Here is a 14,586-nt window from a genome sequence, read left to right on the forward strand (position 1 = left end):
TGGTTGCTGCTAACAGCTGCCATTTCACAAGATTAGATGACCTGTTTTGGTTTAACATCAATTTCTTTAATTTGCTGACTACCTTGGGATGTTGTTAGCTCCAATTAGAAAAGCTGATTTGCATTAAAATCTCTCTTTATTAACACATTAATTGACTGCAATTAATTACCTACATCTACACATAACAGTGTGTTGATGTCATAATGCTGATGAAATAATACGTGTAATTAAAAGTGGATGATACTAAAAATAATTAGGGCTTTTGATTATCAAACAAACAAAAAGTTTAGTGGATAAAAAGAACATTTTCCAATTAAAATGTACTTAAACGTACAAAGCTTCCATTTTCAAGGCGGCCAACTTCTGAACTTTGAAAAGCATGTCTGGAGGAACTCATGCTATCATAAGACGGGGTTAAAAAAAGATTAGACCTTAAACTGAAGGCATTTAGTTTTCATGCAGGTGAGGGATGCTATCATTAATTACTTCCCTATATATTCCTAAAGGCTATATGTTTTTATAGCATTGATGATAAAACCTGAGTCTTGTTTTAAATAAACAGTCGTTTTTCTGTTTAGATACATCATTCACATTATTCTACTCATCGAAATTTTACACTCCCTTGTATTTTGACAACCAAGTCAAGAAGTATTTATTTTTGAACACAGCCTCTGAGAATCTGGATTCCACAGTTCCCATTGATATTTCAAAGGCAAATTTACAATCTAACTTTACAACAGAACTTTGGCTGGACTACTTGTAGGGCAGTAATACTCTAAAAGTATTATTTCCCCTTTATTATTACAAAACCGGTACTTGCTGAATATAATTAAACACGTAAATGTATGAAGGGTCTTACTCTAAGCAAAAATTTAAAACTCCTCTTATTAATATCAGTTGCTACAGGACAAAGATTGCCTTTACTAATGAGGTACACTGAGATAGAACAAAAATTAACTTGAAAGAGCACCAGCATGGGAGCTTAGGGTGGAGGATGAAATATTTATGAGTTGTTTTTTTTTCAAATTCTGGTAAAAGCAGAAGAAAAAAAGTTTAAAAAGCGGTTTTTAAAAACCTTTGATATTATCAAGGTTGTTCTCAAAGTTTATTTTTCCTTAGAGTTTATGGAGATGGTATAGTATTACACTTAACCAATAGTTATCATTCTCTGTAATCTTATTCCTTTGGTCAATAGTTTGCACATGTATTTCCAGAGCATTTTAACAGAAATGGTGGAAATGATTATCTCCTGAAGTCAAATACTAAAGATGAGAATCCTCAGGAGTGAGAAAGTACTAAGCTGAGTGGGATAAAAATGTATCTTCTTTACCTACAGCACCACTTCTAACAATGCCTACATTGATGAAGATGTGTTGGAAATGGGTTCTTTATCTAATTTACTTGTCCAGACCCACTTCTAAACTATTTCGGTCCAACATCCTTTAAATCTTGGCATTTGCATCTACAGTTCAGTTTCTATGATTCTTGGCTTACAAATCTGATGCAGACAGATATGCCAACTTGAACATAAACCCACAGGAAGTCCTGGTCTAAAACAAGCCAATAATCTCTCTTACACATCCAGTTTCAAACAAAGGCCAAACCCAAATGCTTCAGAATTGCCTCAAGACAATTTCAGGAGAGATGTATGAAATCATCTGCCTTCAACACAGTTGTTAGAGTAAGGTTGGAAAAACTGGGAAGTAAAAGATTAAATTTTCCCTTGACACTCTTACTGGTGCTGAATACATTACTCTTATCCATATAAATGGCCAAATGATTTTGGAATCATACAAATTTCTTTACCAGCTTCTTGTAGCAGTAGGTTCCATATTTTAATCATATTCTGTGTAACAGGGCATTTTCTCTTGGTTTTGTGCCATGAGATAGGAAAAACAGCTTTTATTGAACTTTCTTTGTACTTCAGCTTATCTTCACATGAGAATTTTTCATTCATGCTGCTTCTCCCTGAATCACTTCTTGGTCTGTAAGATCTTTTCTGAGATGGTTGAACTGATAATGTATAAAGTATTTCAGATAATGATGCAAAACTGATTTAAAGGTTTGATATCTTTTTCATTTCATATGTATTTGAATTTCCTGCTACTATCTTAGTTTTTTAAAACATATTAAAATCTGAAAATTCTACTGAGCTGTATCTATGGTGATGATAACCTTCCTTCCTTGAATCATTTAATTTTGATACTTCAAAGCTTAACTATAGTTAACATTCCTCCTCAATGTACAATCTTTTGCATTTTGCAAAGCTAGATTTTACAGGGAATTATGTTACACATTTACCCAGTACAGTGGTCCCTAGACCATAATTTCTCAACACAGTGGCCACAAGAAATAAAAACAGTAAACTGAAACCTTGCTTCACAGACTCTGATTTTTCCTGCACATTACCTGGTCTGTTCTGTTTTTCATGAAAAAGTACATAGGGGATTGCCCATCTCACAAGCTTAAAACTCTCTGAAGTCCCACTCCTTATTAAACTAGTAGCTGTATCACATCACAGTTTTTATCCCATGTAATTCACATCTCTGTTGAGATTATTCATAACTATAATAAAAAACACAGAGCCTAGAAAAAAACCCACACTTTTGAGGTCTCCTGTTGTTAGCTTTCAGCTGGAGCAGTAATTTAAAATTTAATCCTCTCTTTTCTTTCTCTTAGCTTTTACCCAAGTCAGTAGTTTGTATCTTAGCACATGACTGCCCAGCTTCTTTAATAAATCTCTTCTATGCAATGCTGCCAAAATCTGAATTATATGGTTTATTATCTTGTAGCTTACGGAAACATTCAGATAACTCTGAGACACCAATAATACAAGATCTCCTATTTCAGAGTATAAGCTGAGGAGACTGCATGGTCATCTTGTCAGAACAGTTTCATTTATGTGAACAAAAGTTTAAAAAGTTTATGTGAACAAGAGTTTAAAAAGAAGTGTACCAACTTCACTGTACAATGCTTCAATGTACGTTCAGATGACATATCTCTAATACAATTATAAACTCCACACCTGAATTAGAATTATTCAGACTGCACATAGATCTCAAAGTACAAAACAGTCTATGTGCTCACGGCACTGCAGCTCTGCAGGAATTGTCACATTTTATTTTAAGACACTGGAACTTTAAAAAAAATATTCCATTGTTGAAAACAGACTGCATAGATCATATTCACAGTATTTTAATACAACAGGATACCTTTTTCTTGTAGTGGATATTCCCTACATTTTATTTCTTGCTTGTGAATTTTTGTTAGGTTCAGCAGTTGAGTAACTTGTGGCACATCCGTATTTAGCTGGCAGGTTCGAGGAATAACATCTGTGGGATCACGTGGCACAGACGGAACAACACTTGCAACTGGGATCGAAAAACATGGGCTTTACTTCACTCACATGACACTATGGAATTAAATTCAACTTACATTATTTGGTAGATTACATATACTTTAGTTCATATGGCTATAACAATTTAATAGATAACAGTAATTTGAAAAATTTGCTGTAATTGTTCACTTTTAAGACCATAAGCATGTAAATTTTAAAATTATATCGTGTGAATTTTTTCGGTCAAAAATTTTGAATGCAGTTAAAGTAATATACACTAGTGGCTGGAAGAGTAAATCAACTTCTTCGAAATCAACTTCTGTGATTTTTCAGGTGCACAAGCAAAACAGAACCACAAAATATATTTTTAAAAAATTTTTATTACAACTCAGCTTTAATTGTAATGCTAATATAGTGATTTTTATATAAAATGAACACCTGAAAATGGTATTTATACCAGTGGTACTGAAGTAGCAAAAGGAGAAGTGCCACATATGCAAATAAAGAATTTCACAAGCTTTAATTTCAAAATTTGGACACCATTACACTTTCATGATAAATTAAAAAGCTGTCAACCTATCTATTCGTGTGACACCAGGTACTAGTAGAATGTGATCTATCTCTGTTTTCCCTTTGATAACCAATATACACTGAGTTTATGAAAGCTATTCTCTTTGAAGAAAGGAATCCATGTCAGAATCATTCCTGATGCTATGATGCCAATTCCTTCCAAATTTAGAAGACTGGAATACAGTAAGGAAATGAATATTAGCCCATTTTCCAAGGATAAGAAGAGGAAAACATAACCCAAAAGCCAAACTTGAATAATGGATTGAGTATTGAGATACTAATAAAAAAATTCAAGTGTTCCATGTTGTGCTTCAGTAGTGCATGTATTTTTTCAACCACTTTTTTTGCCCAGCCAGTACATTATTTATCGCTGCTGGACAATACTTAGTGATAAAAACCCCATATAGAACTTGGAGATTACTATGGAAACCAGAAACTAGGTATAGATCAAGCTTGTATACCTCAGTATTGTGGGGCAGAGAAGATGAATTATTTCCTCCTCTATCTCAATGATCTCATACAGAAATAATTTCTAAGTATAAGTGGTTTCTCCTTTGCATTTCCCATCATTTTAAGAATACAAAGCACACTGTAAACTTGCGGCTTAAAAAAAATAACACACACACACAATTTGAAATCACTGCTTCTACCACCAAAGAGGTTGAAGCAAAGAACTCAACCCTTGTCCTGGTTTCTGCTGGGATAATTTTCTTCCTAGTAGCTGGTACAGTTTGGATTTGGGATGAGAACTGTTAATAACATACTGATGTTTTAGTTGTTGCTCAGGAGTGTTTACACTAAGAAAAGGAGACAAAGACTTTTCAGCTTCCCATGCTGCTCTGCCAGCAAGGAGGCTGGGAGTGCACAAGGAGCTGGGAGGGGACACAGCAGGGACAGCTGACCCCAAACGACCCAGGGGATACTCCAGACCGTATGGTAATGTGCTCAGCACATCAACTAGAGGGAAAGCTGACTGAGGGGGCTGCTGCTTCGGAACAATTGTTTTTCATTTGTATAATTTGTTTTTCTTCTCTTTCCCCTCCCCCCCCCATACAATTTATTATTATAATATTTCAATTATTAAACTGTTTGTATCTCAACCCATGACTTTTCCTACTTTTACCCTTCTACTTCAAGTAGAAGGCGAGTGAGCAGCTGTGTGGTGCTTAGTTGGTGGTTGGGGCTTAAGCATGAAAACTCTCATTACAAATTGCAATGTCACTGCATTCAGTGGAGCTCAACCAACTGGTCCAATCATCTGAGAGGGCAAATGCTTTATCAAATAGTGATTGTTACCTGAAACTTAATTAATAATAACAAAAACTCCCATACTATTTTTTTCTGTAATTGGGTATGAAGTGTAGAATCACTTTAATTCAGCCAAAACTTCAGCTGCAATGTAAGTTTAAGAGTCTAGAGAACAAGACCAGAGGGGAAGGTGAGGGAACAGGGGTTGTTCAGCCTTCAGAAAAGGCTGAGGAGAGACCTTATCGCTTGCAGCGAGGTGGGTGTTGGTCTCTTCTCCCAGGCAACAAGAACAGGACAAGAGGAAATGGCCTCAACTTGCTCTAGAGGAGGTTTAGATTAGATATTAGGAACAATTTGTTCGTCAAAAGGGTTGTCAAGCACTGGAACAGGCTGCTCAGGGCAATGCTGAAGTCACTATCCCTGGATGTGGCTCTCAGGGACATGGGTTAGTGGTGGCAGTGCTGGGTTAATAGTTGGGCTAAACGATCTTAGGGGTCTTTTCCAACCTGAACAATTCGATGATCCTATGAATTTCCAGGCTGAGGAAATTCATAAATATACAGAAAATACTAATGCCCACCAGCTTTGTAATAATCATAGAATTGATAATGAAGTAATTAGAAGTACAATATTTTACTAAGCACACAGTTTATTAAAGCTGTCTACTCATTATGTTAACTACATTTTAGACTTTTGGAACTCATTTAGAACATTTAAACACATTTCAAAAACTGTTTAGAATGGAAGAGAGAAAACAACGCACCAATGGAATTAAATTAAATTAATGCCAGTGAGACCTCTAACTGCAGTTTCCTGCTGAGAATTTACCAAATTCTCTCTGCAGACATTTTTTTAAATTATTTTTTTCCCCCAGCATTACCTACAAGAAATCAGAGGAGTAATCACAAGGATTGCTTATTCTCCCCTATTGGTTTAGGGTTTCCAAATGGAAGATGTATTTTGTTACATTTACAATACTGCTGACTATCCCTCCTTCTGAAACCAGAAACCTTTTTTCAAGTATATTCTTTAAAAGCCACAAAATGAAAATGTGAATGAAATTGAAGCTGAACTATACCTAGGGTGCTTTTAAAATAAGAAAGTGCCAGCTGTGCTTTTGCAATTCCTCCTCTATTACTGCAAATACCAGTGAGGAATGAAGTTTTCTCCTTTGGAAAAGGATGATTCAGGATTATGATGGTAGTATGGAGACTGGTAAACTTTGACCAATATCCTGCTCTATTACAAAAAAAAAAAAAATCATTTTCCAGCTCACCACCGACATTATTTCCCCAGTAAACAAGGACACATTAGAATAAATGGACATAGGATCAAAGGTGTTTATGATAGTTTCATAGCTCTGTTTCATATAATATCATTTTTAACAGTTTTGTCCTGGATTATTTAAAGAAGAAATTTTTCATCATTTGCTAATGTCCAAAATTAAGAAAACAAACAGCAAATGTTGCTAAGTTTTAAGTATTTCTCTTTCCTTTCAGACACTCTCTTCTTGGCCAAAACCTGCTTTCTATCAGCATAAGATACCCTCATTAAAACAAGCTCTCTACTTGATAAATCTTACCTGAATTTGTTCAATAAAATACTTCTAAGGAATTCAATGTTTAAAACAGAGGAGTACACACATATTTAATTAGTTGCCTAAAGTCTGCCACTGGTAGATTTAAAACGCTGTGCTACCACCTTAATTTCCACAAAATCATGTAACCTTTCAAATTGCCAATCTGATGAAAAAGAAGCCTTTGATTTTATGTGAACAGTTATGATTAGGAGTAGATAGTAATTAAAACATACCATTTTCCTCAGCTGTATCTTGTGGCTTGGATTTTAAAGTGAAGATCTTTCTTAGCTTACAGTTAGCTGAAATAATAATTCCATCCAAAGACTGGAAGACAGCTCCTCTGAATATTTCACTGGTGAATGCTACCAAGTCAATACACATATTGCACCACTAGAAAAGAGAAAAAATACCCTTTATTAAAACCCTGACACAAATCACTGCAGCAGAGTAAGAGTGTATAGTTCTCTACAAACAGTGTCAATGCAGTATTAGATTCTCACAAGCTGTGATTCACGATGCATAACATTTTGATATCAAAGTAAGATATTGCTGTATTTGCATTTTGAACAATTACTTTGACAAACAGATAAGGACATATGACCTAGTGACTGCCAGCCCAAGGGAGTTCAGCACAGCATATCCACAATATGTTTTGCAGCTAACTTGTAAGAAAGTATATTTATTGAAGGATTTCTTGGGGGGAACAAGAATTGTTATTCAGAATTACTTTGTAAATAAGAGTTACTGCAGTTTAAGTTGAGATTCTTTGATGACTTCTTTCTGAGATTCATAACGAAAGGACCTCTCCATAATATGCACTCCTTCCACGATGAAATTATATGGTAAATTTCTAATTTGGACAAGACTGCAACATATCAGAATATCTTCAATCTACTACTTCTTTGTAAGTGTTATCCATTCATGGTAAGACCTTTCCAAAAGGAAAATCAGATAATGACAATTGCCTAGATTGCTAAAGATCCTACTTAAATACCTGTTTTAATTCTCATTAGATGGTTATTTGGTTCAGGAAACACTGTTACAACACTAACATCAATGTGCTACACTCTCCTGCACTACTCAGAGGTTTTTGTAAAATATTCTCTCTCATGTCTAGCCTTAAATTCTCAGCTGCTTAGTATACCACTTGTTATCTAGTTCTCTTGGTGCAGATGTATATTTTAAAATACTTGAAATCTAACTATTCTCATATCAAATTTATTTTCTGAAGCAGTATTTGAGACTTCAGTCCTCACACAGTTATGTGGTAACCATCAGGTTTTGTATCCTGGCAGCTACTACCATATGTCGTGGCTGGGCACGGGAAAGGGAGACAGGGAGAAGATGATTATTGTTTTATTTTCATTAGTTTGACATATGCTTTGTTATATATAGGCCAGAATTGGGAAGAACCTGAAGAATGTGAGAGCAGCCATCAGCTACAGTCTACCTGCAGCTCCAGAGAATGCAATCAAAGGTCACTACAGGAGAAGGGACACGTGAACAGGAGCCCTCTGATGAAGAAGTATCAGGGACACAGAGCATTTTACAAAGGCTGAATCGACAGGAGAGATAAACACATCACAAAGAGCATTACTCTTGGGAAAGGGGAATGAATTCCTAATACAAAAGAAGGATAGAGGAGGAGGAGTATTAAGCGGTTCTGCTGCCATCTGGTAGAGGGGACATACACACGTGTCTTGAATCAGCAGGAACTGAGTTCTAAATCAAACCATAATTTCAACAAGTCTATAAACATACATAAAACATTTCTGATTAAAAAGCATGCTCAACCAGAGTGCAAGGAATATTCCCAAGGCACCTACTATTTTGCGCTTGATCATAAACAGAGGAATTTTTGCATGCAGAGAGGTTACAGACAACTCCTTGTGGACTGTTGACAAATACAATCTTCTTTTAATATTGCCTAAATCAGTTATCCTATAAAAGAAAAGGCAGGAGAGAATAGAACAGATCTTTGTCAATTCAATAATCCAGTATCTTTGGGAAATCACAAAAAATCCATTCATATGCAGAACTTTTATGTCAGTGATACAAATATGGAATTTAAGAATTACTTCTTTTACAAGATGAGTAATGAGATTTCTTTCTCCAATTCAAATTTGGTGGCTATAGCCCTGCATATATAAAATCACTTTACATGCAAATTTTATTTCAGCAGTCTACACTCTGCTAGATTTCCACAGCCCTTCAGACTATGAAAGAATTCAATTTGTTTGAACTGAGAACCCAGTAGCCTTTAATTATCACACATTCTTTGGCCCCTTAAACTTGTCTTATCTTGGGCCTGCTAACTAGAAAAACATTATTTTCTTTCTTTTCCTAAAAATGCCTCTGTCACTTTACATAGACTCTTTGTCAGCTTAAAGGTAAACACAATACATTGCTTGTCTATTTTACTTCCCGAGGACATATCTTCAAATGTGAATTATAATGCAGAAGTTTATTGCTCACTATTCAGGTCATCTCACAAAGACACCAAGGACTCTGAATTTGAACATTTGTAATAAATTCAGACTACAGCCATGATCACCAAAAAAATTAGGTTTCCTTTCAAATGATAAACAGTCATTTTTATGTTCTGTTTACTTCAAATCTTGTAAGTAGCTGTACTGATTTTGGATGGGATACAGCTAAATTCCTTCAGAGTAGCTTGCACAGAGCTGTGCTTTGGATTTGTGCTGGAAACGGGGTTGATAACTCAGGCGTGTTTTCATTATTGCTGGTCAGGGCTTACATGAAATTCAGGCCTTTTCTGCTCCTCACCCCACCACGTCAGTGAGGAGGGTGGGAGGGGGTCAAGAAAGTGGGAAAGGACACAGCTGGGACAGCTGATCCCAGCTGATCCAAGGGATATTCCAGACCATATGGTGTCATGCTCAGCAACATGAACTGTGGGGGAAAAAGGAAAGGGGGAAGTTCAGATTCACACTGTCTTCCCAAGTAGCCATTACACATGATGAAACCCTGAGTTCCTGGAGGTGGCTGAGCATCTGCCTGCCCGTGGGAAGGAGAAGATGCCTTGTGTAGATTTGGTTGCATGTGGAGGTTTTGCTCTACCTCTTAAACTGTCTTTATCTCAACCCACGAGTTTTTGCACTTTTACCCTTATATATTCTCTCTCCAATCCCACTGCAGGAGGAGGGAGAGCAGCTGTGTGGGGCTCAGCTGCCTGCTGGGGTTAAACCACAACAGTAGCACAACCCTGACATCCCCCAACAGTCCTACATTATTACTCCAGAGCACAGATAAAAATTTAAAGGCTGAAACCTGGGAAAATATGCTTAATGTATGGGGAAACAATGATTAATTTACCTATTATTTTTGAACAAGCCTATTTGTAACAGATGGGTATTTCTCTGTAATTAGCCACCCCTCTGAGAAGATGACAAAAAAGTACAGTAAACAACTTTTTGTCACTACTTAGGGTTGTTAAAAGTAATTACTCATTATCACTATTCAGATGCTGGGTTTTACTTTAAAATTGTGAGGCGGCATTGTAGACTTGTTTTTTAAACTTTCAAACAATTTTTCATTAGTTAAGGACTACTTGTAGCTCAACTAATGAAATGCTGTCACCCGAAATTTGCAGATAAACACTAAAACATTCTTAGGTTTCCTTAGGTCAACTTAGGAAGGCATTAACTGAGCAAGTTACATACTTCAGCTGATTATGGCAATTTGAGAGTTCAACCAAGGACAGTACAAAAAATACGGCAAGTATGTAAACATGAAAAGGTTCTAGTAGTACAGCAATAAAAATACAGAAGCACCTTCTTGTTCCTCCATAATCATAAGAACACCATGCAAAGCAAACTGTTCACCAGCTTAGCAGAACTTGCTGATTCTTTCCTCTCCCTTGCAGACAAATCCGATCTTTAATCTATTCATGCTCCTAACATGGATGGGCAAATCAAACTAAACTGGAAGAACCTATTAGCTGTTTCATTCTGAGAGACTAGCAGTTCCTCTTATAAATCACAAACACTTCAAAAGCAGATATTTCCCTACTGTGCCAAGGAAAGAACGTGATATCCTCACCATTGCTGTTGTTTGACATAACAGATTCCAGTACCAGCTGCATATATATTTACGAATGGACAAATTATACCATCAAATCCTTGAAAAGTGCTTTCATCAGAAGACCTCAAAGTGTCTTACAATCCTGGGGCTTGATCTTACTTATGAAGAAATTTAAGCAAGATGCAAAATAATTCATGCAAGATCACCAAGTTGGCCACACAGCTAAACCTGTGCCCCTGGTCAAGGCTAAGTTCCATCCATCACTTTGCTTCCCATATCACTTCTGGTGAAAAAACCAAAATATATGGATGTAGTTTTTGGGAACTCTCCACTCTAAATCTTGATGTTCTAAAGTGCTAAGAAATTGATGCACCAAAGAACTCCAAAGTATTGGAGAAGAGCAATTCTGCTGAGGAACCAGGTAGCTGCAGTAAACTGAGTGCTGAAAAACAAATAAAAATACTGAAACTCAAACTGGTAACTCAAACTCAGTAGCAAATGTTGCTTTAAATGATGCTATGACAGAGCAGTGGGAGCCCAAAATTAAGTCCTGCATATCTCCAAACAACTGGCAATAAATACATAAGCTCACTTCATAATATTAGTTCAATATGTTTAAATTGTATTATTTATTTGTTATAGGAATAGATTTATCTCTCTCCCTCCTTTAAAAAAAGTAGGTACTGTAGTTACAGAAAGGCCATTGGTAAATCTACAGCTCAGTTACATTCCAAAATGTAACACTGAACACACTCACTTAGATAAAAATACATACATCTATATCAGACTCTATCATATAAGTCTAAAATAAGAGTTTTTTATGATGATATATGTGCAATAAAGAAGGGGCATACCTTAGATACATGCCTATAATCACACCTAAAGAAACATGATTTATTTCAAAGAATACTTTAAAAACAATAAAAATATTTATATTCCACAGGCAAAAGCACATTAAACATTTGAAGAGGCAAAATTGAAGAAAGAAGGGAGACTTAAAATTCTGCAAAATAATTTATTTCCTAAGAGAAGAAAGATAATTATATAAGAGTTAGTGTTACTTGCAAACTTTCAAGTTACATTGCTTATTGGAAAACAAAAATACAGCAAGAGTCTGAAGAAACACTTTTCTGAAATAATTCAGACAACGGGAGTTAGAACATTAGATCCCTCAGTTGTAAAACGACTCGAGTACTTCTGGTAAAACTCAACTTTTTCTTTCTTTTTTCCTATTATCCAAAAGCAGAACCTACCTTAAACCTACAAATGCAAAAAAGATCTGCAGCACACATCTTGATTTTCAAAAAATCTATATGGGAGTTAATGTATTTTTATTATGTCTGTGCTTGAGTATTTATATCTAAGGGTCAGACATATGATAGAAAAGTAATGAGACCATGCTGAGAAAAATGAGGTAGTCAACAAGAAAATCAACCTCATTTATAATAATATTCCTGTGATCAGCAGGTGCATAACTCTTCTAGCTATGGTCATTAACTGCATTCACTTCACACTTAACATCTACATTTGCAAACCATTTGAAAGTAAAATTACCTTCCAATTCAATTTTCAATTTTATTTTATATCTTCCAACTTTGATTGACTATTCTCCTCACAATGGTAACTATAGTGAGATTGCAAGCAAATGGTAGCAGCTACCCAAAAGTACAGATAAACTCATCTTCTCAGATTGGCTATTCACTTTGCTTCTCTATGTATAATAATTTATAGCCATTTGTTAATGTTCATTTCAAGGCTTAAAATGAACTTGGAAAAAAAAATGACACTCGACTGTTGAAGGGACACTTCATTTATCAGGCTCACCTGTTCTTTAAATGAAAGTGGTTTTCTCCTTATAAATGACTTAACCTGGAAGTTTACCAAACATGAAAGTAGGTATTTCCTCGATGTTGCAAAGCTAAGAGCAACTCCCATACCATTTAATATTAACACAAACCTCTTTGTATCCTGGTCAAAACCCAGACAGAATCCTCTGCTAAAGCTTCACTTAGTATATCAGTACTTAGCAACTGCAGTGCCATTTTCTCCATAATAAGCACATTAGACTGTATCATCACCATCTCCATTTTAAAGAAAGTAAAATAAAGTAATAGCAATTGTCAGCTGATTTGCTATGCTTTCAGATGCTAAAGTTTCCTTATTTAGGAGCACCCTTTACTTCACATATGTTTTGTTTTATGCACCACTTGTAAATTGGACTCGTAGGAGATACCACATTACTGAAGTGCCTGCCTGATCATCTGAAATCCAGAGCACTGTATTCAGCCCTCATAATACAAGACTTAGTTATTTTGAAAATGAATCAAATCTCTATCAAATTAGAGATCTGGAAGATTGATATGTCACAAAGACCTGGAGAAGAAGTTGTTTTGTTTACTGGAATTTCCTTTTGGTAGTGGTTTTCTGGAGAGAATTAAGAAAAAAAACTCCACAAAGTCCCCTTAATCAGTATCCAGAAAGAGGGGGTAATATAGATGGCAGGTGCAAAACAAGAATCATCAAATCTGGTAGTTACAATAGAAAAACTTTCAAAAAATGAACAATTATGAAGAACTGGTGAACCTTGACCTCTCCCTACTTGACATACTTGCAGTCAATCATCCAGATAAAAGAATGACCCAATCAAGGTTATTCACTGATCATTCACTGATCAAGAATACTTTCCTTTGAAAGTTTAATTAGTCTTAGAGCCTCATATGGTTCAAAAAATCATTCTGGAAGTGTTCACTTCATAACATGTATTTTAGAAACTTCTATCAATACTTTAATATCCTTGGTTTTGAAATGAGCTCATCTTTGTCTTATTTTGAAGTATTCAGCAAATTCTGTTTTAGGGCACAGTGGTATGTTTCTCTGAAACAAGGCTAACTGTGCCAAATCATTTAGAAAACTGTAATTTCCAAAAACAGTTTTTAATTTTTCAGTACAAGGTACTCTAATTAGTATTAATATGTGGGAAGTTTACTGCCGGCTTCTTTTCAAGAATCTAAACAAATTACCTCTATAATGCAGTTATTTATGCCTGCAGTTAGTTCTTTTGGCTCTTTTATTTAGTTTATCGGCTATTATTCTTTTTGCTTTGTTACTGTTTCCATGAATGTCTCTACTCTAAAGAGACAATCTCTCCTTTCAGGTTTACAAAGACAAAGGAAAGGTTACGTTTGCACCTGCAAATGTAACAGTTCCCTCGGGGACAGCCGGATTTCTCATATTTAAACCATTTATTCTAATTAGTAAGAATTGTTAAGAACTCTGCCCTTTAAAAAGACAAAACAAAGTTGCTAACAAAATTTACGTAATTTGGTATATGAAAATCCTAACAAACCCTACCAATATATAAAAATATAAACAGGAGTAATACAATGCAAGTAATACAGAGAATGAAAGCATCTCAGTGTCAGAACAGCAAGTGAAATGGTTTTGCCCACCAATTTACAATAAACTAAAATATCTAAATGTTAGTGGCAAGATTTAGGAATGGATTATCAGCTGTACTGAGCTCATTGGGAAAGCCTGAATGAATGACCTGACTGAAAAGAATGCAAGGAATCATCTATCTTAATACTGACCACTTGCAGTTTTTTTCTCCTTAAAAGGATCATACCCAGTTAAGGAAGAACAGAGTTAAGGAACAATATCCATCTTTCCAATTTAAATTTTAAGTTTTCACAGGATCTCCTTCTGTATATTTGTATTATGGAGCATGTACTGCTATGTGCATTTAGCTGTCTGCTTAACTAACTACTCTTTGGTGGGGAGTGACACAGGACAGCCTGTAGGCATCTGG

At 35.5% G+C, this 14,586-nt stretch overlaps 1 protein-coding gene across 2 annotated transcripts in view; it reads right to left on the reverse strand.

Annotated features, from left to right (window-relative positions):
• Positions 1-14,586, reverse strand: part of CUNH3orf67 (chromosome unknown C3orf67 homolog) — a 65,059-nt gene that overhangs the window by 38,620 nt on the left and 11,853 nt on the right. For both annotated transcript variants that reach the window (XM_027882377.1, XM_027882376.1), the window contains exons 6-8: positions 8,561-8,675; positions 6,968-7,124; positions 3,213-3,371 (exon numbers count right to left, since the gene is read on the reverse strand). In XM_027882377.1, coding sequence (XP_027738178.1) covers positions 3,213-3,371; positions 6,968-7,124; positions 8,561-8,675 — 431 coding nt within the window. The remainder of the gene's footprint in view (positions 1-3,212; positions 3,372-6,967; positions 7,125-8,560; positions 8,676-14,586) is intronic.

This window comes from Empidonax traillii, unplaced genomic scaffold (assembly GCF_003031625.1).
Source record: "Empidonax traillii isolate 1590-97213 ecotype Southwest subspecies unplaced genomic scaffold, ASM303162v1 scaffold104:size2570737, whole genome shotgun sequence".
In the NCBI taxonomy this organism is placed as follows: domain Eukaryota; kingdom Metazoa; phylum Chordata; class Aves; order Passeriformes; family Tyrannidae; genus Empidonax; species Empidonax traillii.